At 38.4% G+C, this 22,596-nt stretch overlaps 3 protein-coding genes across 5 annotated transcripts; 1 reads left to right on the top strand and 2 right to left on the bottom strand.

Moving 5' to 3' along the window:
- Positions 1-964: 964 nt before the first annotated feature.
- RB195_004415 (uncharacterized protein) lies at positions 965-1,279 on the bottom strand (the record flags this gene model as incomplete). The annotated part of the gene is made up of 1 exon (XM_064182257.1): positions 965-1,279. The coding sequence occupies one exon, from the start codon at positions 1,277-1,279 to the stop codon at positions 965-967; it is 315 nt and encodes a 104-aa protein (XP_064033524.1).
- A 791-nt stretch (positions 1,280-2,070) lies between these two features.
- Positions 2,071-5,795, top strand: RB195_004414 (uncharacterized protein; the record flags this gene model as incomplete). Its single annotated transcript, XM_064182256.1, has 7 exons — positions 2,071-2,217; positions 2,286-2,408; positions 4,865-4,947; positions 5,021-5,147; positions 5,329-5,466; positions 5,534-5,632; positions 5,703-5,795. 7 exons carry the CDS (start codon positions 2,071-2,073, stop codon positions 5,793-5,795), a joined length of 810 nt encoding a protein of 269 aa, XP_064033523.1.
- A 310-nt stretch (positions 5,796-6,105) lies between these two features.
- RB195_004413 (uncharacterized protein) lies at positions 6,106-20,978 on the bottom strand (the record flags this gene model as incomplete). 3 transcript variants are annotated; one of them, XM_064182253.1, is made up of 27 exons in its annotated part: positions 6,106-6,218; positions 6,432-6,531; positions 6,597-6,689; positions 6,781-6,867; positions 6,932-7,042; positions 7,846-8,010; positions 8,075-8,251; positions 8,304-8,373; positions 9,406-9,556; positions 9,621-9,877; positions 9,952-10,135; positions 10,227-10,323; positions 10,473-10,566; positions 10,749-10,859; positions 10,934-11,026; positions 11,135-11,237; positions 11,290-11,455; positions 11,642-11,782; positions 12,639-12,737; positions 12,791-12,880; positions 12,989-13,060; positions 16,893-17,026; positions 17,082-17,201; positions 17,281-17,361; positions 18,963-19,095; positions 19,898-19,992; positions 20,885-20,978. In XM_064182253.1, 27 exons carry the CDS (start codon positions 20,976-20,978, stop codon positions 6,106-6,108), a joined length of 3,231 nt encoding a protein of 1,076 aa, XP_064033520.1. The 3 variants fall into 3 exon arrangements, with proteins under 3 accessions (XP_064033520.1, XP_064033522.1, XP_064033521.1); XM_064182255.1 differs by lacking the exons at positions 16,893-17,026; positions 17,082-17,201; positions 17,281-17,361; ... (1 more) ...; positions 19,898-19,992; positions 20,885-20,978; XM_064182254.1 differs by lacking the exons at positions 6,106-6,218; positions 6,432-6,531; positions 6,597-6,689; ... (16 more) ...; positions 12,791-12,880; positions 12,989-13,060 and having other exon boundaries at positions 16,872-17,026.
- Between the last annotated feature and the right edge of the window lie 1,618 nt (positions 20,979-22,596).

Below are 22,596 nucleotides of genomic sequence, written 5' to 3'. Positions count from 1 at the left end.
CCTGGATTATTCCAAAAGGTTCTGATGACTTGATCTTTATGGCTTTGGAGACGGTGATGTCACTTACCATACCGACATTCATTATGAGAACACACGTAATATAAAAATAAAATAATTAAATAAATACAAATAATATAAATAATAAAATAATAAATAAAAATAATAATAAAATAATGAATAAAAATATAATAAAACGAGTTAATTGGTAAAAATTTAAGTATAAATAATTATTAAATATTTGAGTACTTTAAATATTTCTATATATTTGATGTAAATACGTATTAATTAATTAATGTATAGTTTTTCGTGCCGAAAACATACGTAGAGTATTCCAAGCGTACCCAAATTCCTTACAAATTTCAATTTCACTCACCAAGGGGAGTCAGTGAGACGATGGACGAGATGTCCGCTGTCAGAAAAGATTTTTTTTTCGCAACTATAAATGAATGGAGCTAAAAATGGTTGGTGCGATCATCAAATTCGAAAATTTTCAAAAAAAAAGAGGAAAAAATTGCTTGTTCGCTTGTCATGCTAATCAAAGTTATATCGTCCGAAGATGCGTATCTGGAGATAGTGGCACGTGCACTCACGAAAGTTCCGGACATTTTGTATCCTATCGACTCTCTTAATGATGTGATCAGCGTTCTTTGGACGAGTTCTCCATTATTCGTACTCCATTATTCAAATGTTTGAAAAAATGTAGTTCTAATTTTAATTGGAAATTAATAGAAAATTCTAAGAGATATTAATGGAAGTTTTGATAAAAGAACTAAGAGTAATAAACAAAAATAAATTGCTTCAGGGAGTTAAATATAATTCCGCCGACTTCATGGATCCGTGTATCCGTGTTTCATAGATTCCCAGCAATCCTGTACTGTACTCTCTGTTCACATCCACATATGCTGGACGAGTTGTCACCTAATCAGAGTGATATGACAGTCAAAAAATCACATTTGTCACAGTCTCAACCAAACTCCAAACTTGATCGTACAGTGAGTGACATGGATCCTGTTCTCACGTCGACGATACGTACATAACTGGAATGTTCACATGTGATGGACTCATTGAGGTTAGGCTGACTGGCCGGTTGGACCGATGAAATCCAGCCGAGTGAATCTCCTCCACCATGATCCTCTTGTTCCGCACACACACACACACCGCCGATCACGTAACGTGACGACGCGATTTTCGCGCTTGGCTGAGCGCCAAAAACTAGCCGACAGGAGCTTAATGGTTGGTTGAGTGAGTCTGTTGTGGACGACCAAAGACGAATCGACATTATCACTCTTCTGTAGTGTGTAGATCGATAGTCGATCAATAACTGTTCTTCACTACATTCATAATTTTGGATGTTAAAAGAAGGGTAGTTTGGCCGTCGGCCAACTGCTCCAATCCGATCATTGCTCTATGCTCTTCGTCAATTTGTTTACCCTTTGTGTAATATTATTTTATATCGATGTAGGGCCAAAGATAAGGTGATTGAAATATTTTCGATAAGGTTTCTTGCAACACACCACTAAGGCGAATTTTTCTCGGACATTAAAATTTAATCAATGAATCAAATTTTTTCAAAAAATTAATTATTCAAATTATTCACTAAATAAACCAGCAATAATAAAATAAAATAAAATAAATAATGGTAGAAAAATTAATTATTAGAATCTCAAATAATTTTTGAGTTTTTGAAGGAGTTTTCCTACGAATAAATTCTCGAACAGAAGTGAAATAACCGCAACGAACTGATCAAAAAAAATTTTCTAACTGAAAATATCTTTTAATTGCAGATTACAGAATAAAAGTGCTACTTTTCAATTTCATTCCACCTTAAATATCCTAATCCGATTTCTGGAGCAAAACTCCACAACATTTGTCCTCTCAACTTTACGCCCCGCCCTCGCCCTTCCGACTATACAAACAATTCGAAGCATGGAGTTCCTCAATTTTCTCTCGCATATTGTTTGCCTTATCAACTCTCATCTCAATTCTCGCTAATCCTTGATCCGCTTAACTCGTGACGTTGAAATTATTGTTTGAATTTCCCGCCGTTATCGTTATGGTGGTTTCAGCGAGATGCCTGGCACTCGACTGTTGAAACGTGATTGGGAGAAGGATCACGTCTATTTGGTGCAATTTCCACGGGCCGGATGCATTCCATCCCCGTCACCGTTTGCTTTGAAGGTAGAGACATGGTTGAGAATGGCTGATATACCTTATACGGTAAGTAAACCGTAGAAGTAAGTAGTTAGTGATCGCTGAGGTTCTGATCCTACGATTTTTTTTTCCAGAATATCAACAATGAGTTCACAAAGTTCTCCAACAAAGGTCAGATTCCGTTCGTCGAAGTGAACGGACGACAAGTTGCCGATAGTAATTTCATTATTGATCATCTGATTGAGGAATTCCATAAGGTACGTTGCGAGAAACTTCACACAAAACAAAGATCCATAAATTATCCATAAATACAAAAAAAACAGTTTTTGTAAAACTTTAAACTATACAAAAATTTCCTTTAAATCTCTCACCTCACATCCGGTTTTCAAAACCTCTTTTCTTTATATAGTCTAGAAAAGATTCAGACAGTCGAATTTTCCTCAGATTAATTCTAGAATTCTTATTTTTCTTCTCTGGGATTTAACTGGCCAAAAGAATTAGCTACAGAAATTGTCTTGTCTTCTGTAGCGCAAAGAAAATTTCGCTGATCTTCAGGTAATCCCTAAAATAGTGCAGAATCACAGAAAAAAGTTTTGAATCCATTTGAGACCTTAGAACTTGGGATTACTGTATTAGATTAGCTTGTACTTCGACATAACATTTGCTGCTCTTCAGGAATTCAGTATGATCCAACAAACGGGCGAGCAAAATTATTATTATTGTTATTGATTATTATTAAATTCTTACTACTTAATTGTGGTCCAAATTAATTATTAAATATTTATTTTGCGAAGCATGGGCTACATGTAAGAATTTTCTGGAAAACTTTGAGAAATGGGGCTCGGAACGTCCTGGAATTCTGCTTCAAAAGTTTTTTTCCTCGTCTCATCTGGTTTCCTACTAGGTTCCTGGAAAATCGGATCTGTTTGGGTATGGTTACTCGTGAAAACTCGTTAGGAAAATATATTTCCATAGTAATTATTGTTTAGAGAAGAAAAAAAACAAGTTTTTGTGAAATAAAAAAATTGCCAAAATTGTTTTACTTTTAATCATTGATTCATTCATAGAACGCACGTTACCTTTTTTGAAGATGGTTACTCGTGGTTGAAATTTTTTGAAGAGTACAATTTTTATTAATAATTTAAACTATCTTTTTTTAAATAAATAACTATAAATTACAAATCTTTAGTCTTTACGAATTATTTAAAGTTTATTTTAGGTCATTTTAAAGTTGTAACTGTGATGAATTTTTATTAGTTGATCAATTTTAATAATAGTGATTCAATAAGCATGTTTTAACGATTTCTTCAAGGATCTAAGGATCCGCGGTAATTCTTTTCGCTTAGAACTACACGAAAAAGTAGCATGCTTACGGTTGAAAGTCCTTTAAATTCGAATTTAATTCGCACATCAACAATGACTGCTTCTCATTCTACGTATCGGAATATAATACGTGTTTTTTTTTGTTACGTAATTGCTTCGCACTTTCTCCGTCTGACAATTTCTCGCCTTTCTACAAAACCGGTTCTCACCACGATTGCATCGATCGGAGCAATCGAAACTATTCGTACTCAGAAGATGATCATCATGATGATGATGATATCGTAATTTATTGCATATTTTGGAGTATATTGATTAACCAGAAAGAAAAGAATGAATTTACAATTGTAAAATGGAAAACATCCTCATTTATTCTCATTTCTCATTGATATCAAATAATTTAATAAACCTATTGCTGCAAAAATCACCTATGTTTCAAGCCAAAAAAAAAAATACAAAAATCTTACAGCTTACGTAAGAGGGTTTTTTTTTAACGATCAACTGCAGTGTTTTATTCGATTCAGAATCTGATGGTTGATAGGATAGTGGATAGATATCAAATGCTGAGATGAAAAAAAAACAAAATTTCCACATTTTCTATCGCTTTAAGATCGAAGAATGTGCGGTCGATAAAAATAAGTGAAAAATTTTAAAAAAAAGAAAAATGAAAAGTGAATCTTGGTACCTCTGTATAACTCTTTGTACATTCAAAACCTACCCATACGGGATAACCGACTTTTTTGGCCCTAGCATCCTGAGCTTTTCTCATCACTCCTACCGGAATGTTCAAATTACTATCCAGTTCTGTAATACAACTACATATATTTTGGTGTTCCGAAAATCATGATTATGAGGGGGGAGGGTCGTGAGAGAACTGAACTGTCAGCAGAATCTATCTATTGTACATACATAGAAAACTAGCGGTGCTAATAAGCCCAGGATATCTTCATGGATTTGTTATAAGGCTGCGAACAAAGCAGGAAGAACGACTTGGAGTTTATCACACGAGTAAAAGTGCTGGAAGACTTTCTTTCTTTTTTCTTTCAGATATAATTGTTGAGTGATGTGTTCTCACTCATTTAACCTCATATACCTGATTTCCCTGTCAATTCCTTGTCAATTTTTGACAATTTTTCTTTTCCGTTTGTTTTTAAGGTGTACAGTTATATTTTTGATCCATTTCTGTTTATTTTATTCAGGCCAAGCCTACCTTTTTTCTCTTTTTTTTTTACCTACACTCCTCACATTTTTGTTTAAAAAAAATCACAGATGTTACTTCACTCAACATTTAGGAAAACAACTACTACAAGCCTATATCGTTTTTATTTCTTTTTCTTCTCCATTTTTCCTCTCTAATTAACCTTTGACCTATCCATTTCTTTCTTTTTTAAAGAAAAGCATCGACGAACGCCTTTTACCAATCGAGAAGTCCTATGCACGTGCATTTCACGCACTAATTGAGGATAGTCTTCGATGGTAGGCAAGAGAGATCGTTCATCGATTGTTTGTATTCTTTTCCTTACCTTACCGACTGACTACGATTTTCTAGGGTATTGGTCTATCAACGGGGTCGTGACAACAAATGGTTTGCTTCCGAACAAGGTTTCCTGCCACTTCTCCACGGTGTCAAAAAATTTGCATTTAAAAATTTTTTCTGCGAAAGAATCCGGAAGAAAGTAAGTATAAACACAATAGTCTGCAAAATTTGATACCTTTTATATTATATACTATAACGAAAAATATGTGGCATCATATTACAAAATATTTTATTTTTAATATTTGATGTTACTTTTTGTATAATATTTCATTTATACTACATAGATACTCCGCACATAAATCAATATATTAATTTCTCAGATTCAAACCATGGTCCATGCCCAGGGAATGGGTCGAAATACACCAGAGGAGGTTTTAATACTAGCTAAAAAAGATCTTAACGCTATGAGCATGTTTCTCGGGAACAAGAGGTTCTTCTTCGGTGACAAACCCGTTACGGTAATCGATATGCATTACTTACACAGATCGTCGAGTGCATTGGTCAATAATACTTGACTGTTTTTAGCTCGATTGCGATATGTTTGCATTTTTGTCACAATTTCTTTACACGCCACTTGTTCAACCGGAAATAAAAACATATATGGAGGAACATTGTCAGAATTTGGTAGGTTTTAGGAAGGGAAACCCTATATAAAGTGAATAAAAAGACAAAAAAGAAAAGAAAAATATTCTAGGTCAAGTTTGTTGAGCGAATGAAGGAATCATATTGGCCAGATTGGGAGGAAGCGACAAAGAATCGCAGTATGGACAGTAAATGGAAGAAATAAACTTCTTCCACTATCATCAATAAGCTCCCCATCCTCTATTCATTCGCTTACCATTTGATCTACATCTACATCTGATTCCATGCATATACATCTTCTGTACGCCTGCTACTGCCAAACATATATTATTGAATGTTTTACTTCTTTTTTTGTGTACGAGTTTTAGGAAAATATGTAAATAAAGAGATTTCACAAAACGATATCATGAGATAACACCCATGTAATTTGCTATTAAGCTGCACACAACAACAACAACAATGAGAATCAACAATTTGCTCAATTTTACAGTAATAAATACGGTAGAGAACGAAAATTAAAGGACCATAAATTGCTCCAAAATGATATCACGTAACCTGAGGTATAGAGGACCAACACATCCTTCAATGTGAAATCTGCCAGCCTCGTTACGACGAATTGAGATCACACCTGAAATCATCATTTAATCCAATTAAAACCTCTTCGCATAGCTAAGAATGGTATAACGACACATTTGATAAAAGGAAAAGTGAATCCATACGCTACTAACCAAATAAGGGTAGAGAAAAGCTACGAAAGGTACGATAATTGTCGTCATTCTTCATGATCCGCAAAAAAAAAACGACGGTAAAACACAGAAAGTTGAGGAAAAAATGAACTCACCACCTATATACAATACACCGGATGAAAACTCGGCCGCAAAACCCATGTTTAGCAGCAACTGCTTCATTTCGGACAATTTTGGATCGTTCACATAAACCACCTGCAACATAGCACTAAAGCGTACGGAAGTAATAACTAGCCTACAAAACCTTGCCATCCACGTACATCTCGGAATGGCGCTTCACCACTGAGCGCACTCAACATGCATTTATCAACGTGTTGGTCGCCAAGATGCGCATCTGCTGCTTGCTCGTCTACCTGAAAATTGAGAAGTGAATTGAGCACCTAAATGAGACCATTTCATCACTTATGCAACAATTAGAGTCAACAATTTCGTATAAGAGCTCACCTCCATTCCATCTTCCCTCTCCACTCCCACCTCAGAGGGTCGGGCAGTAATTTGAGCATCAATCCATGCTAAATCGGCATCTTTCACCTGAATACGAGGGGATTTTGACCAAAACAGAAAGAGAGCAGCCAAAAAGAATCTTTTGACGCACCTTGATGAACTCTAAGCTCTCGAATAGCTCATCGTTCAAAAGTATACGGTAGATATGTGAAGCTACCGTGGCATCGACTACTTCACCGACAGAGGGTGTGAAAATATGACCCTAAGAAAGGAAGATCATTTAAATTGTGGAACACAACGGCAAACCATGAGTAATCACGGTTATGTATTGCATCTTCAGGTGGTGAGAAGAAAAAAAAAAGAAATCCCCCAATAGTGGTGCAAAAATTCGTTGCGATAAGAGTTAAAAAAAAGATTAAAAAAAAATGAAGGAAACATAAACGAACAAGGAGAAGATGATGGATCTACAATTTCACTACAGGATTGTGTTATTTTCAGCAGCACGTCCCCCTGATAAACTATTATTTCGCCATTCTCCATAACAATCACTAAAAAGGAACGACACGTTCAAATCTATAACAGTGGCAGCAATGTAAAGTTTGCACTCTTTACCATTTACACCCAGTGCAGGTCCAGTGCAAATGCAGGTCTCTAATCGAATATTTTCATAAGAAAGTTACATACAGTATAGCCACACAGTCACGGTTTCACTGTCTGCCAACTTTTTCCTCGATGGAACGGAAAACTTCAAATATAGAACATGTTATTCGTGATGGAGAAACACACGCACACTTGTGACTAACAACTGCGGGGAACAGCACGGAAATAGCAGAATCCCGTGATTTAACAAAGGCAGAAAAGTTAAGCACACAAGAAAAAACGTAACTAAAGCAAAATTCTTTTTTACGGGTAAAAAAAAACAGTTAATCATGGATACCTCAATCCTATACCTTTAATCTTGGTCTCCCATGCTACTCTTCAAGAACACATACCTTAGCAGTCGCGCAAAAGAAATCCAGGAAAATTGTAAAACGTCTTTTACCAGAAAAAAAAATGCCAACGAACCTGCGCAATGTTATTGTCATAACAGTGTTGAGCCAGATGTCGTGTAGATTGTCCTGATCCATGTACCAAAATCAATTGTTTCGGTTTCATTTGAGCAATTAACTTCTTCAGGGACTCCCCATCAGATCTACCCTCGAATTCAATGTACTCCACATTGCAGGACACCTGCAAACACCATCGTGCTCCTTCGTTACGTAACTACATACGAAAACTTCAAAAACACACAAACCTCAATCTTTTCAATCACAGTGATACATTTCGTTGGCGCATCATCTACTATAGGAACGGCCATGTTAGCTGTCGGATCATCTGCTTCTTTGATGATCTCTTGAGGAACTGGCAGATGAACCCTAAGCTTCGACACAGTGTAGTCCTCGGGTCGATACTTCTCACCGTAAACGTCCCACTGAAGGAAACCAAATAACGTGGGTTGGAAAAGAAACAAAAATCGATGCCACCTTGACTTTCTCCTCAAGAAGTGGGTACATTGGCAACATTATTGGCATGAATCGTTTGAAGAAAGGAACTCTAAAAAAAAGAGAAATAGAAAACTAGCTGAAAAAAACTAAGATCAACAGAATACATTCCATTATAGGAAGAGTAGTCATATTACTCGACCAATGTCAATAAATGATGAGCCTCAAGTCCTTAAAGGCATCACTCCACGAATCTGAGGTGGTACGGATTTCAGGTGGAGTATTCGTATACGGATCGTAGATTATGGAGAGAAGAGTGATTCCGTTCATTTCTCCTAATTGCCGTAAAAAATTAGCCAATTAGGAAGAAATGGACGGAATCACCCTTCTCTCCATAATCTACTATCCCGTATAAGAATACTCCACCTGAAATCCGTACCACCTCAGATTCGTGAGGTGATGCCTTTAAAAAATAACAAACAACTATTATTATGTGCTAATTAAACAATTAAGCAGATAACATAAACTGTTGCGGTCTCAATTTCTCAACTATTTTTCCCTGAAGCCTTTTGAGATCTTCGCGATTCATGCCCGCACAGTTCTTAGATTACCGCCACCCAGACATCTTAGCACGCAGCCAACAGCGCTATGCCCTGACGTTGAGTTTATACAAGAAAAGTGTTATTCCAAAGAACTACCTTTGTGTCACCACAGCTCAATTAAAAAAAAAACGTTACAGGCAGCTATCAGTTGGTGTCGCATATCTATTTAATGCTACGTCTCCAACATATTAAATGAGGTACCATGAACCTCTTTTTGAAAAGGCGGAGACTAATGATTTTCGAAAAAATACGAAAGCTTGGAAATAAATAATAAAGATGAAAAAGGAACATTAAAACATCATGCACTTCACGAACTATAGTCCGGTCAAAACGACATGAAGCACGGTGCATTTGCGTACGCGTTCGAAATGGCGCGGTGGAGGCAGCAGTTGGAACCGAGGTGGGGTCATCGCAAACTGCAGCGATGAATGGTGGCAGCGAGCGTTTCAGTACGCTCCTAACCGCTACGCTACACCGCACCGCCTCGACAGAAGCCGTGTACGCAATTGCACCGTGCTTCATTTCGTTTCGACTCTATATACCTGTAACGCATCATTGCTTGCATAGTAATGTTGTGCCTAACTGGTCGACGCTTTCTTGTTGGCAACTTTGGTCCAGTAGGCACAAACGCTGGTGCTTCGTTCAGCGCTTCTTCTCTGATCTTCAGTGTTGCCATCGTCAATCCAGGAATTGCTGGAAAGAAGATAAATAGCTATGGATTTTGATGGCAGGAAAAGATTCGTGGAGAAACTCTAACCGCAAGGTTCCGCTTCTGATTTCATTTCCCCTTCTTCGGTGATTTCTTCTTTTGGTTCCACGTCAATGATCATCGGAGTCGGGGTTTTCAGAACTTTGTCGCCGCCTCTACCAGCAGCAGCTGCTGCTTGTTCTTCTTCTCGCGTCTTTTTGGTACGAAGAGTTTCCACAGCGGCCAAGGCACTTGCTATCATCTCATCATCATCGTCAGAGTCATAACCTCGCAATTCAGCTTGGCGTCTCTCCTGTTCTTCCAGTCTGAGATTCAGGGAATTGAATACCAGCCAATGTTTGAGGTTAGAAAGCACCACAAAACTATCGAATTCGCTTACCTTCGCCTCGCTTCTTCCTTGTCTTTCTGTGCTTTCTTCTTTTTATACGCCTCAAGCTCCGCTCCTTCTAATCGAACTCTTTTTTTAACCTCCAGAGCAACAATTCTATTAGTACGTGAATTAGTAGCCAAACATTCAGCCATGTAGATCAGTTTCGAGCAAAGAGTTCGTTCACTTGATCTGCCTTCAAAGAAACATTGTAGAAGAAGGTACGGTAACTTTTATTCCTCACACTATCATAAAATAAAGCTAAAACGCAGTAAAAGAGAAATCACCTGTTATAATAAACGAATTTCTGCTATCACCACACCAATCTAGGAACAATTCACGGGAATATCCGCATTCCATGTCGATACCACTACATAAAACCACCTAAATTCTACAATATTTTGCAAATAACAAGGGTGAATTATATCTTCACCACTTCATATAAGAATTACGTCACAAATAACCGATTTTGATCCCAGTAAGATTCGTTTTAGATTTACAAACATAAAAAAGCAAAAAGGCCGAAGACTCACTTTCGGTGATCTAACTCTAGCCAAGTCGATCTGAGAATGACACAGTTTGACATTTTTCAGGAGAAATGGATTGGTATGGCCTGTTTCAAAGCTCCTAGAATGTATTTAACTGAAAATTTAGAAATACCAGAAGAGTTCAATAAGAACGCGTGAGTACCAAATCAAATAAATAAGCAATCAATATAGAGAAAATATAAATTCAGGAATTTGACTCGGAAAGAAATATGTACGAGTGTATTTGCACAAAGAATAACCTATAAAAACATGACAACATACTTTAGAACTTTATCTGACATCCACTCCACTTGGGACTTGGCAAATTCCACAACAGAAGCTGCGACATGACTCATCATAACCAAGTTATACTTCTGTAGGCCAGATTGAGTGCTAGAAACACAAATTTGCCAGGCAGCGTGGGTGTGAAACATGACTTTCACTAAAAACTTAAGGTTAAGACTCACTTCGCCCACAGCTGATCCAGAAGGTGGGCAATCTCCAAAACACGTCCTGCGGTGTCAATCACAATAACACAGTCACCATTTTGTCGAACGGTTCTACAAAATACGTTGGTTGAAATCTTTCAAAACAAAAGCAGAACATCAAAACCTCTCCTAAACGATGAAAAAAGCCGAGAAAAAAAGTAACTTTCACGAAAAACTCACTTAAGAATCGTCGTCACCAACTGCTCATCACGTTCCTTTCGCCTTGGCTGTGTATACATGGCATTTAATGAGTCAGTGATTAACAAATAAGGTCTTAAAATAGCTGAAAAGAAAAAAATAAAAGTGTGTAGTAATACAAAATTTCCAACACTCACTATCAAAAGAACACCCGTTTAAATGACGTTCTTTCTTGTGATTGTAGTCTACCGCATAGATGATGTCCTCTTCGTCATGTCGAGTTATCCTCCACATTGCACCTCCGATCATGTGGCCAGCTGGCATAGCAGTAATTTTGATCTGGCTATCACCCCTAAGGGGGACCTATAGTGAATGGATAGAAATACAGGGAGGAAATTGGCAAAAAGTAGATAAATTTAATTTGCAAGGACCAATTTCTCAACAAACAAGAAAATCACTTCATTTAATAAAAATATGGTTTCGCAAACACAAAATCAGAATCTCGTTGAAGGGATAAAAAAATAACGTCCTTATCCAAGTGAAACTAACCGTCTGATTAAACTTCAGCTTCTGTATCCTATCAAAAGCTACGTCGACATCATCCAGTGTGAATAGTTCAAAGTTCTCAACACTCATCAAGCTGTTTATCCAATCATACATGAACATCATACCCATTTTATATACGGGAACCTGAAAAAGATCATAATAGAAGGTTTTGCTTACATAAAATATGTTCAGGACGCAGAAGAGATTGTAGATTCATTGTTAAACTGCGTACAGGTTAAAAAATGAAGTAAGAACTTCATAGTCTTTTGCTCCCTTCACAATGACGTTCAAAAACAAATAGGTGGTTAGTAAAGAATTAAAACATTATGGCAAGTTTTAATCACAACGTAAAGATGGAGCCACAAAAAAGGTAATTTGGGGGTAATTCTTTCCATATTTGCTACGGAAACACTGAACGACGGTGAGGACAGGATTCCCGAACCTGTCTTTATCAGGATGCAGCAAAGTTATTAAGCAAAATGCACCTCTATCCAACTAAACGCTGTTATTCTAACCTTAGAGTTTCCGAGAGCAGATGTTAAACACGTAAACAAATAATAAAATACTGAAACATTTCAATCGTAAAGGACTGATTTTCAGAATAATACCAGGTTTTAAAAACTTTTCCCAGCAAAACAAGGTGCATAAGAAAGTAGAACATGGGAGAAGCTCAAAAGGAGGTGCCTCAAGGCTGTTCGAAAAAAATTGAAGCGACAAAAATGTTAAGAACATATTAAGGAAACGGTCATTCTGACATCCAAAACTGATTTGGGTATCTATCACTTTCTAATCGTCGCTCTGTTTCTTCTTAACTTCAAAACTGTTTAAACGAAATTCTCATATGTACATGAATCCATGAAAGATCAATACGATCAATAACGATCTTGGCTACAGCTCAAGGAAATCAATTAAAAACTACGTTTCAACAAGCCGAGATTCAAAGACAGTCTAACATGGGCAATACCATGAAAGATCACAGATTGAAAACTTGCGTACTCACCGTGCAATATATAGGTGCGGTAAGATCACAATATTTCACCAAATAAGCTAAAGCTCCCAGATGTGGTTGATCTGGATGCGTAATAAGAACTGCGCTTATCTGAAACAATCAAAGATCGCAAACGGAGAGAAGTACTGAATGCTTTTATTCACTTGTGGTATTCGAGACTTTATAGATTCAATGTAGCCCATTTCGAATTTTTCATCCCATCCACAGTCCAGCAACAGGAACGTTTCATCAATCTAAAAACAAGCCTGGATGAATCCTCCGTTCATGTTCCACGAAAAAAGTGAAAAAAAAACTGTAAATTGAAGCTGAGGCGGAAACGTTTTGATAGCTATCATGTTTACCTGTAATAAATAACAAAGAGGTCCCTCATCCTTTACTCCAGATAATGCCTCTAATTTAACTACCGAAGACATCTGAAAAAATCGATACAGATCGAAAAACTAGTGAAACCGGGACATTTCACACGATGCCGTTGATAATATAAAAAAGGACAGAAGAAAATCAACGAAGGAAGAAAAATAATTAAATAAAAAGGTAGTAAAAAGAAAGAAACAAACAAAGAAAGGAGATAATCATCAAAGTGTCTCGAAAATTTGCACAGAAAGCAAAGTTATTAAGTTCGGCTAGTATACTTCACGCTGCAAAAAGGTACTCAACATTGTTTTTCTGGAAAATTTCAACTTTTCATTGTATATATTTTGCTTAGAATTCCATTGCTTTGCTTTAATTTATACATATTCCTATTTTGATTGCATTTCTTCGGCGAAGAAACCACTCTGTTAATTTATTCTATTCTGTTCATATTTTACTTTAATTCTGCTGTTTCAACGAAACTCCATAAGACCTTGGATTGGTAAGTAACGCGTTCATGTGTGGGAGCAGATTAAAGGCATCACCTCGCGATTCTAGAGTGGTACGGATTTCCCGTGGAGTATTCGTATACGGGATCTTAGATTATGGAAAGGGGGGCGATTCCGACCATTTCTTCCTAATTACCGTAAAAAACTACCCGAAAGTTACGGCTTCGAGCGCTCCGGCGCACTATTTTCTACAAGAAGTACGATTGGAGCGCGCCAGCCGTGAGTGGCGCCGCATCTTCCGGACCGCTTTTTACGGCAATTAGGAAGAAATGGACGACATCACCTCCTCTCCTTAATCTACGATCCCGTATATGAATACTCCACCGGAAATCCGCACCACCTCAGATTCGTGGGATGCTGCCTTTAAGTTTTCGTCTCCCTTATTTCGACTTTCCCTCCGCTAAGTCTCCATTTCTTTCCTGTTTTTCTTCTTCCTTGGGTTTTGGTAGCAGAAAAAAAAGAGAAATAGGGACAAAAAAGGAGAATAAAGCAAAATTAAGGGAAATAGAAGGGATTCGAGTTAGGTTTCCATAGAAAAGAGCTATTCATAACGGTTTTCTGAATTTAGAATAGGCTTTCAAAAAGATAAAACACTTCCCCACTACGGAATTTCTCACTTTAACGTTGGTAATAACCTACTCTAACCAAAAATTGATGTCTTAGAAAAAATGGTAATGTGAAAAAAGAGCTCCAAAATGTATTAGCGATACTTATGTGAAAATAGAACTAAAAGAGATGAAAGAAGAGCTGCATAACAAATATGACATATTTTTATTCAATTTATTACTTAAACACTATATAGTTTCAATGCATGCATCTCAACATAATTGGAGACGTTTTACTACGAAAGTGAATCCAGACCATAAAACATTCCTGAAAAGTAGTAAAAGAAAACTGAATAAGAGACAAGAGATAAAACAAATGGAATACGGAAAAAAGTATAGGTTAATATAAGAAAGAGCTTGAGCTGATGAATGAATGAACAACGAATCCATTCAAAAAATTAGAAGTCGCAAACGAATAGCTTCGCAAGCATACGAAGCAGATATTTGAAACCAAAAGCCTTACAGGCACGAACAGTTCCCCAAAATTTGAATAAAACAAGAACTTTACAGAAGAAGAGATTTCTAAGTGCGAAAGAATGAAAAAGAATGAAGGAGGCGAAGATTGGTATATTCGCTGTAATCAAACAAAAGATTGAAGCCTTCGAATAGAACATTACGAGAAATCCAAATCACCGTATAGAGTGCGATGGATCACATTTCAAACATCAGGGATTAAATTAAACCCTCGTTAGCAAAGTAAAGCTAAAATTAGAAATAACGCTTTCCAAATCGGTGCGCCAATCCATTAATTCAGAGTTGTCGTTGCATGATATGTTTGGTGTAATTGCGTCCAGACGAATTGTGTTAAGTTTCAATTTCTTTTTTAAATCCGGATAGTTCGATGGTGGATGGTGTTACTTAGGGAATTTAGGTGTTGGCAAAAAGAAGATGTTTTTCAACCTTTTCCCTAACGGATTCTGTTCATTCCTTCTCCATTAAATTCCAAGTTAACGTATTATGACGGCACATTAGTCATTTATTTCATTTACTTCCTCGTAAGCTCCTCTTGCATCGGTTTATTGTCACGGTTTTATGGTTATCAGGATGACTGTCAATCAGATTTGCTTCTCGTTGTTCTAAGTTTCGTTTGAGATTGTACTAAGCTATCTGTTTGTTGAATCCTATGCTGTAGAGCGACGAGACGTTTAAAGGGCTGGGTCACGTCTCTATCTGAGCCTCCAGCTGCTGAAGGCGGCCATAACAGGGCGCTATTCGAGATAGAAATTAGTTTCAGTACTGGTCCTCTGCTAAAGAAAAAAAAAATACAAATCTGAGGATAAAGTGTATAGAATACAAAGTGCGTTGATCAATCCCTATCGGGATCCGCCTACGCGTTCGTCATCAATCCAGAATCCGTTCGAGGTTTATGAACGCCCGTGCAATCTTACAATGACTTCCGGGGGCCGACCGATGTATCAAGTAAGTGTTTATCATCCTCCCAAATAAGTTTGGTACCAATTTATCGACACCGGAGGTATGAAAGGCTTGGTTAGCTTTAGGGCAGTTTGGAACTATCGATTGTGCAATGACAGTCGAACCTCTTACCGGCTGCGCAGCACCTGAACTAACCCGACTGTTTTTTTTTGTTCTGATATTTTTAACTATTTCCTTTTTGTTTCTTCGTTATTTCACATTCTGCTATGTATCACCGTGTAGTCTGTTTTCTCACTTGGAAGGTTTTTTTTTTTCAATGGAGCTGTAGTGACAAAAATATTTCAGTTCGACTGCACACTTGATCTGGGCTGCTACAGTCGGGTGAACACAACATGGAGATCGGTGCAGTTGCATAAGCTGCTGCGCGGTGGAGAAAGCGGTTCGAAAGAGAGCGGGACCGGAATGATGTCAGCAAGGGTCCCGCAAGATTCTAACCGCTACGATCCATCGCACCGCTTCGAGCGCAGCCGCTTACGCGACTGTATCATGTCGTTTTGACTCCACCGTACTTCCAAGAAATCTCGAGAAACAGTTAATTCGAAATAGAATATACGATCGTTTTTGCCTAACTCCTGACTGTGTAATATTCCCATTCGGCGAGGCAGGCGACTTTATGATCTCTGGTGTAAGTTATAGTCGGGTCAATACGACATGAAGCACGGACATTTGCACAAGCGGCTGCGCTCGAAGCGGAGCGGTGTAGCGTAACGGTAGGGATCGCGTAAGGACCCTCACTGCCGCCACTCACCTCTACAGTTCGCCATGGTCCCAACTCGATTCCAACCGCTGTCTCGACCGCACCGCTTCCGAGCGCGGTCACTTACGTAACGGTCCGTGCTTCATGTCGTTTTGACTCAACTATATTTATTCTCGTCTATCTTTACATTTATTTTTATCTTCGAGCGCAGTCGCTTACGTGACTGTACCGTCCTTGATGTCGTTTTGAGCCTACTACGGCTAATAAGGACACTTACGGAAATGATTCACATGTTTAATTACCGTTAATTATTCCTGCTTTTGACTACTTGAACACTTTTCGAGAAGCTGACGCAAACACGCTCCTGAATCAGGGAAAATTAGTCAGTGTTTCCGAGTTTTTGGACATCTTGGACAATCTTCAAAAATCTGTTTCTTCCTTTTCCTCTGAGTTTTCTATATGTAATTGATTGTTTAGTTTGCTTTTTCATCTTTAACAAAAATAGTGACCCCACAAGAAAATGAGAGATAATCTTTCACCACTGGGTTGTGTAACTAGTGGATGGAACCGACCTAATTTTGTTTTGACGTATTGTTTATTTCTTTCGAATTGATCCAACAAGTATTGATTATATGAACACATATTGTACATAGTCTTTTCTTCGAAAATCATCTGCTGTTGTTGGCAATTTTTCTCGTTGTTCTGCCTCTGACTTTATTTGGGATGGTCTGGGGAATATCCGTGTGCTAGGCTCGTCAAACATCAATGGAGTTTCGACAACACCTATGCCTGAATTTCAGGATTAAAAAGGAGCTCAGTTGAACAGCGTATCAGTTACCTCTCGATCTCATCCGTGGTTGAAGCATTCGTTGAAGGATCACCGGCTGCGCTATTAATGGTGGAGGTATTGGCGGAGGCATTAACGGAGGTGGCGGCATGTCACGTAGTAGCAAAGCAGCTAAAATATGACTCCGTAGGAACTCCAGTGGAAAATAACTGGAAAGATCCGTATGACCTCCGGAAGAATGGCTACTTACGCGGAGGATCAGTGCCAAACAACAGTTGGCGATCAGCTATTAGATCAGAGTTGTCCAAAATACGTGATCTTGCTGTGTATTCTAAGATAGATAGATAGGTTTCTATAAAGGATTAGAATCTGAGGTGGGACGAGTCCAATAACACAGAGATGTCGTAAAAACGGCCCGGAAGATCCCGGGCCCTCTATTTTTAGAGTTCGATTGCGCCAGCCTGTCACAGCCGTTTTTTGGGCCCGGAAGATGAGACGAATCACCCCTCTTCATAATCTACTATCCCGTATACGATACTACGTCCCCTGTCCGTGGGTGATGCCCTTAAGAGGGAAAGTCCAATAACACAGAGATGTCCAATAACATTCTTTTTCTCTCGAATGAGATGACCATACATCGCTACGATGTCTTTGACCAAATACTCATACTAAACCACTACTAAAGACCTCCCCTCTCTATCTTCACCAGAAAGGTGAAAGTTTTCCTCCAAATGACTCACGAAAAGACTTCTTTCTTCTAAACAGTACCTCAATTTAATTTTTTTCCCAAAGTAGCTCAATTTAATTTTTTTCCCAAATGGTCCTTCGAAGTACTAAAAGGTTGGGATTACAGGCAGCATACTACGAAATTGACCATGTAGAGATCTCTCTAAGAAAAGATAGGATTAGGAGTGTAGATTACGAGTACGAGCGTGTTTACGTTCGTTCCTACATAACTGTCCTAAAAAAACGGCGTGAGAAACGACCTTGTTGTGCGAATTTCCCTACGAGACCCCCTACAACGCCACGTTTGTAAACGCCCCGGCTCCTTCAACAGCCTATTCATTGGTTTTACTTGAATAGGCCGCTGGAAAAGCCTCACTGATTACCGCTCACTCGCTCGCAGACGCGGCGCGTCATAAAGTGCCTCGTAAGGAAATTCGTACAGGAGGGCCGTCTTCCACGATATTTCTCAGCACGATTAGGAGGAAATGAGCGTGAACTCAATCGTACACGTGAATTACTCCCCCTCCTCTTATTATTTCCTGCAGAGACCCCAACATCATCATCTTCATAGTTTGCTCCGTTTAAGCACATTTAAAGCAGCCAAGCTAAAACCTCAACCAATTTTTAGACCTGTGACCTTTTCGGCGAGTGTTAGTCCATTTCTTGGATTGCCGTATAAAACGGCGGTAGGGTTATTCGTTTTCACAATTTTGCACAAGAGGTTGATTGGAGCGCGCCAGGTTTTGGGGGGATTTTTACGGCAATTAAGAATTGTTTTTTATGGTTTTGGTACGAATACTCCACTGAAATTGCACACCTGCAGATATCGTTTGATGCCTTGTAAACAAAGTTTATTACGGGGTAACGTTAAATTTTTTACCATTCTTGCTGTTGCCTTTTCGGAGATTTTCCATGGATTTATGAGCTCTTACTTACAATGTTTCCAGAATGACCCATGAATATAGATTTTTACTCCAAAGAATTGTTTTGTGTGGTTTTTTGGTACAAAACATACGAAATAATTCTTTGGAGTAAAAATCTTTGTCGTCCCCGCAAAACGCGTTGTTTCTCACCAATGCCACTTCTTAATATTTGACAACTTTTGTTTTGTTCTCTTTTTCAATCAACTTTTTGTGAACAATTCAACCAATTTTGATTCTGTACTCTTCGAAAAAAACAGCGAGTATTGTGATTTAAAGGACTCACTCTCAAATAAATCACGATTGTTGCCACCTCTCACCAGAGGTATAATATTTGGAGGAGAGAAACGATTGTTTGCCATTGCTAGCGCAGCCATTGGTGATAGCACTGAGGCCGACGAGGAGAGTAGTGCGTTTTGCTGGAATTACTGAGGTTATGGGCGAGTTCTCACGGTTTGCTATACTGCATGTTTGTGGTTTTGTCATATGTGACAGTTTAGTTTCGTTGACATTCCAAGAATGCTTGGTAGAGTAAAGTAAAAAGCATAAGGTGTCTGGCATTAATCGATCCGCTTGGGATGCGCTCCCACGTTCACTTCAATTCAGAATCGTTTGAGGTTTACGAACGTGTAACTGGCTTTGACAGTGACTTTGCAAGGGCTAACCAATGTGTCAAGTCAGTGTTTTTATCCTCCCAGACAACTCTGGTACCAGTTTATCGACCTCGATAGAATGAATGGCTTGGTTGGCTCTTGCGCGGAATCGAACTTCCGATCGATCGTACTGCATCCACAGCGGAATCTCTTACCGACTGCGCTACACCGACTCTTGGAAGAATCTTCCAAAAAAGAAAAAAAGAAACTGCTTTCGTAGCAAAGTGAAGATTTCTGAGGGTACAGTTCAGAGGAAAAAAAAACTCTAGAATGTCTCCAATTCCACAACCTTTTCAAATTCGCATAACTTCTAGAATTGATTACCCTAGAACACCTCTTCCCCAACAAGTACACTTTCTGTACTGACGTATGTACTGACGGATCCCGATGCGCAGTCATCTATGAACGGAACTTATATGGATAATCCGAAGTCCATCAAAAGAACAAGAATGTTCAGCGCAAATCGCCTGCATGAATAGGATTTATACAGTTCGAAAAGGTTCCGCAAGTGCAGCAGGCGGTCAGGCGTGCGATAGAACGCCACCAAAATCTGAAATCGACAACTTGCCTGATTTTGTCGGATTGCCGCATGTTTTGTGTAGTTCTCGATGTCCAGAGCTCTAGTGTTACCAGCTTCGATAATTCGATTCAACTGAAGCAATGCTGAAAACGAACACGATCAATATATAGTACAGAGAATACCGGAGAGTATAAACATGCTACAAAAACTGCTAATGACGACTTGTCCTTGGCAGATTAACTGTTTGCGCATGGTCAAAATCCTTTAATAGTGGATAAGAGGCTGTAGCAGGTCTGAGACGACGTTGCGTGCGTCATCAGGTAATTTGAAGGCGCTTCCGAAAAAAAAATGGAAAGCTATCAAGGTCATATGACTGGAATTGGGATACATTACCGATTTATTCGATTTGTGAAAGATTTTACAACGTGGTTGTTAATTTTTCAATCAATCAATTAATTTTGCAGTAGGTTAGCGACAACTGGAGTATGGACGAATTTTATGATGGATTTTAATTTTAATTTATTTGTTTTTATTTTTTTGCTGATTTTGAGTTATTTTATTTTATGTTCTGACATGTTGTTATGTCTATGTTGTTTTGAGTTAGTCATTTACTATTATTCTTATAGTTCTATTCCTAGATTATTTTACAATTCATTTTATTTTTTTTTCAGGAAGGAACACTTTATTTTTTGTTTAAAAAATAATGGAATATGGCACGACCCGGAATTTAGAAAGAAATCAAAGTGAGAACCATCGTTCTGTAAACGTAGAGTTTGTACATAGGAGTAGTTCACTTAAAACAAATTAGGCATATTTTTTTTTGAAAAAAAAATCAGAATTCGACTGTTAATTCTGTTCATCAACTTTGGGTGTACAATATCATCGAAGAAAAATGTCACATATTTCTTGGAATACTGTTGTCAGAAGGAAATAATACTCCGAATATCTGATTCTCCACCATGTTTTGGTTTTTATTTTCCAAATTCAGAAAATAGTGGAGATCCCACGTGTGCTACATTTACGAGTGCCACTTACTATGCCATGGTGCAGGTTCAGCCCTCTTGCTCCGTGATGACGACGTTAAATGAATGTGGCTGACGCAGATAAGTGTAAGAAGAATTGTGCTCATCCGTCGAAAAAGAGCAGATTTCTCTGAATTTTTTAAAATTTAAATTTACCCCGACATGCGTACTGCTCGATCACGACATGGTACAGGTAGACGTGTAGTAGCGGTCGAGAAATAAAGAGAGAGAGAGAGAGGGAGGAAGGGAGGAAGAAAGAGGAAGAGATGGAGGTTAGGACTTTAAGCGCTTGGAGTTGTGTCGGAAATAATGAGAATTAAACATAACCAAGGAATTTCCAAAATTTCCTAATTGATCCTCCGTTCCCCTTTCCTCCACCTTCAATCCTCTTATCTCAGAAAAAGGAAAATTTTACGCACAACAACTGTCTCGGATTATCAACTCTTCTGAGCATGAGAGAGTTTGAAATTCGTAAATTTAATTTCAAAAAATTTCTACAAAATAAAAGAGCTCTAGTTAGACAGTAAAAACATTTAGCCAGAAACTATCCGGAGAAGAGAGTCAGTGGCATTCGGTCCTTCGAGATATGAATTTTATGTATATGGCCGTCGAGACGACTACAGATATACTGAAGGTCTTGAGGCCAGGATATTATAACCTCTGGACACTATGAAACGGAAAGTCGCAGGAGGGGCGGGAAGAGGAAGCGATGCGTAACGACAGCTTTCGATGACACAACCGGCCGCCAGTCACTCACTCACTATTCCCCGCCCAGCTGTAATCCCAAGAATGGTTGTACAAGTGGTTGAAAGGAGGGATTGAGCTGAGCAGGTACAGACAACCGTACTGTTACTGATTTCGAAGTATTTGTCGCCTATGAGGATGCTATCGCTTTCTACGGAGTCCCTCCAGGACATAGTTACCTCGTTGCTTCTAGTTTTCCCTGATTTTTTTGTTCTTATCACTTTTTTTTTCTCCTTTCGACTATACACCTAATCTTCAACAGTGCTCACCATTATGTATAGCTTCCAGCTTCAACCATTTTTATTTGAGGTTCTGGAAAAGAAAGTTTTTTTTTCTTTCTTAGAAATACGAAGCACCAGAACGTCTTGGGTGCCACACATCTATCAAAGTTGGGCAATAGCGGCCAGTTGGCGACCACTAACCCACACAGTTTCTTCCAGCCTTTCTGCCTTCTTCCTGCCATTTACACATGGTAATTCTTCCCGTTGTTTTTCTAGTTGATCCCCAAAATCGTTTTCACATACGACAATATTGAAATGAATTCGTTAAAATAAATTAACCGTTTATTACTATCAATGAAACATACCCATAGCACTCAAAGTCCATGAAAGACTACCTAAACAAGCAAAAATGGGAGAACCGGAAGGAGAGCAGCGAAAGGACCGACAAATCATTATATGGGAATTTCAAACACTATAGAACAAGAACTATAGACACTCAGACATACATGCACAGTAAACATGAAATCTAGCGATACCACTAATCAATAAAGGTGCCAAAACAGTCAACACGCTACTTAAAACTCTACGGCAAGTACTTAGCTAAGAATTTAAAGCATAAAAATCGATACTGTGAACAAACTAAGGTACTAGCGTAAAGCAAATGCACTACCACTGGAATGAATACGCTAGCAAACGGAATTAAGGACGAACCTCAACACTAACATGATCAACGTTGGAGACAGTTACTTCACCTGCGGAA

The sequence above is a fragment of the Necator americanus genome, chromosome I (assembly GCF_031761385.1).
Source record: "Necator americanus strain Aroian chromosome I, whole genome shotgun sequence".
NCBI lineage: Eukaryota > Metazoa > Nematoda > Chromadorea > Rhabditida > Ancylostomatidae > Necator > Necator americanus.
This window is presented reverse-complemented; position numbering and strand designations above follow the sequence as displayed.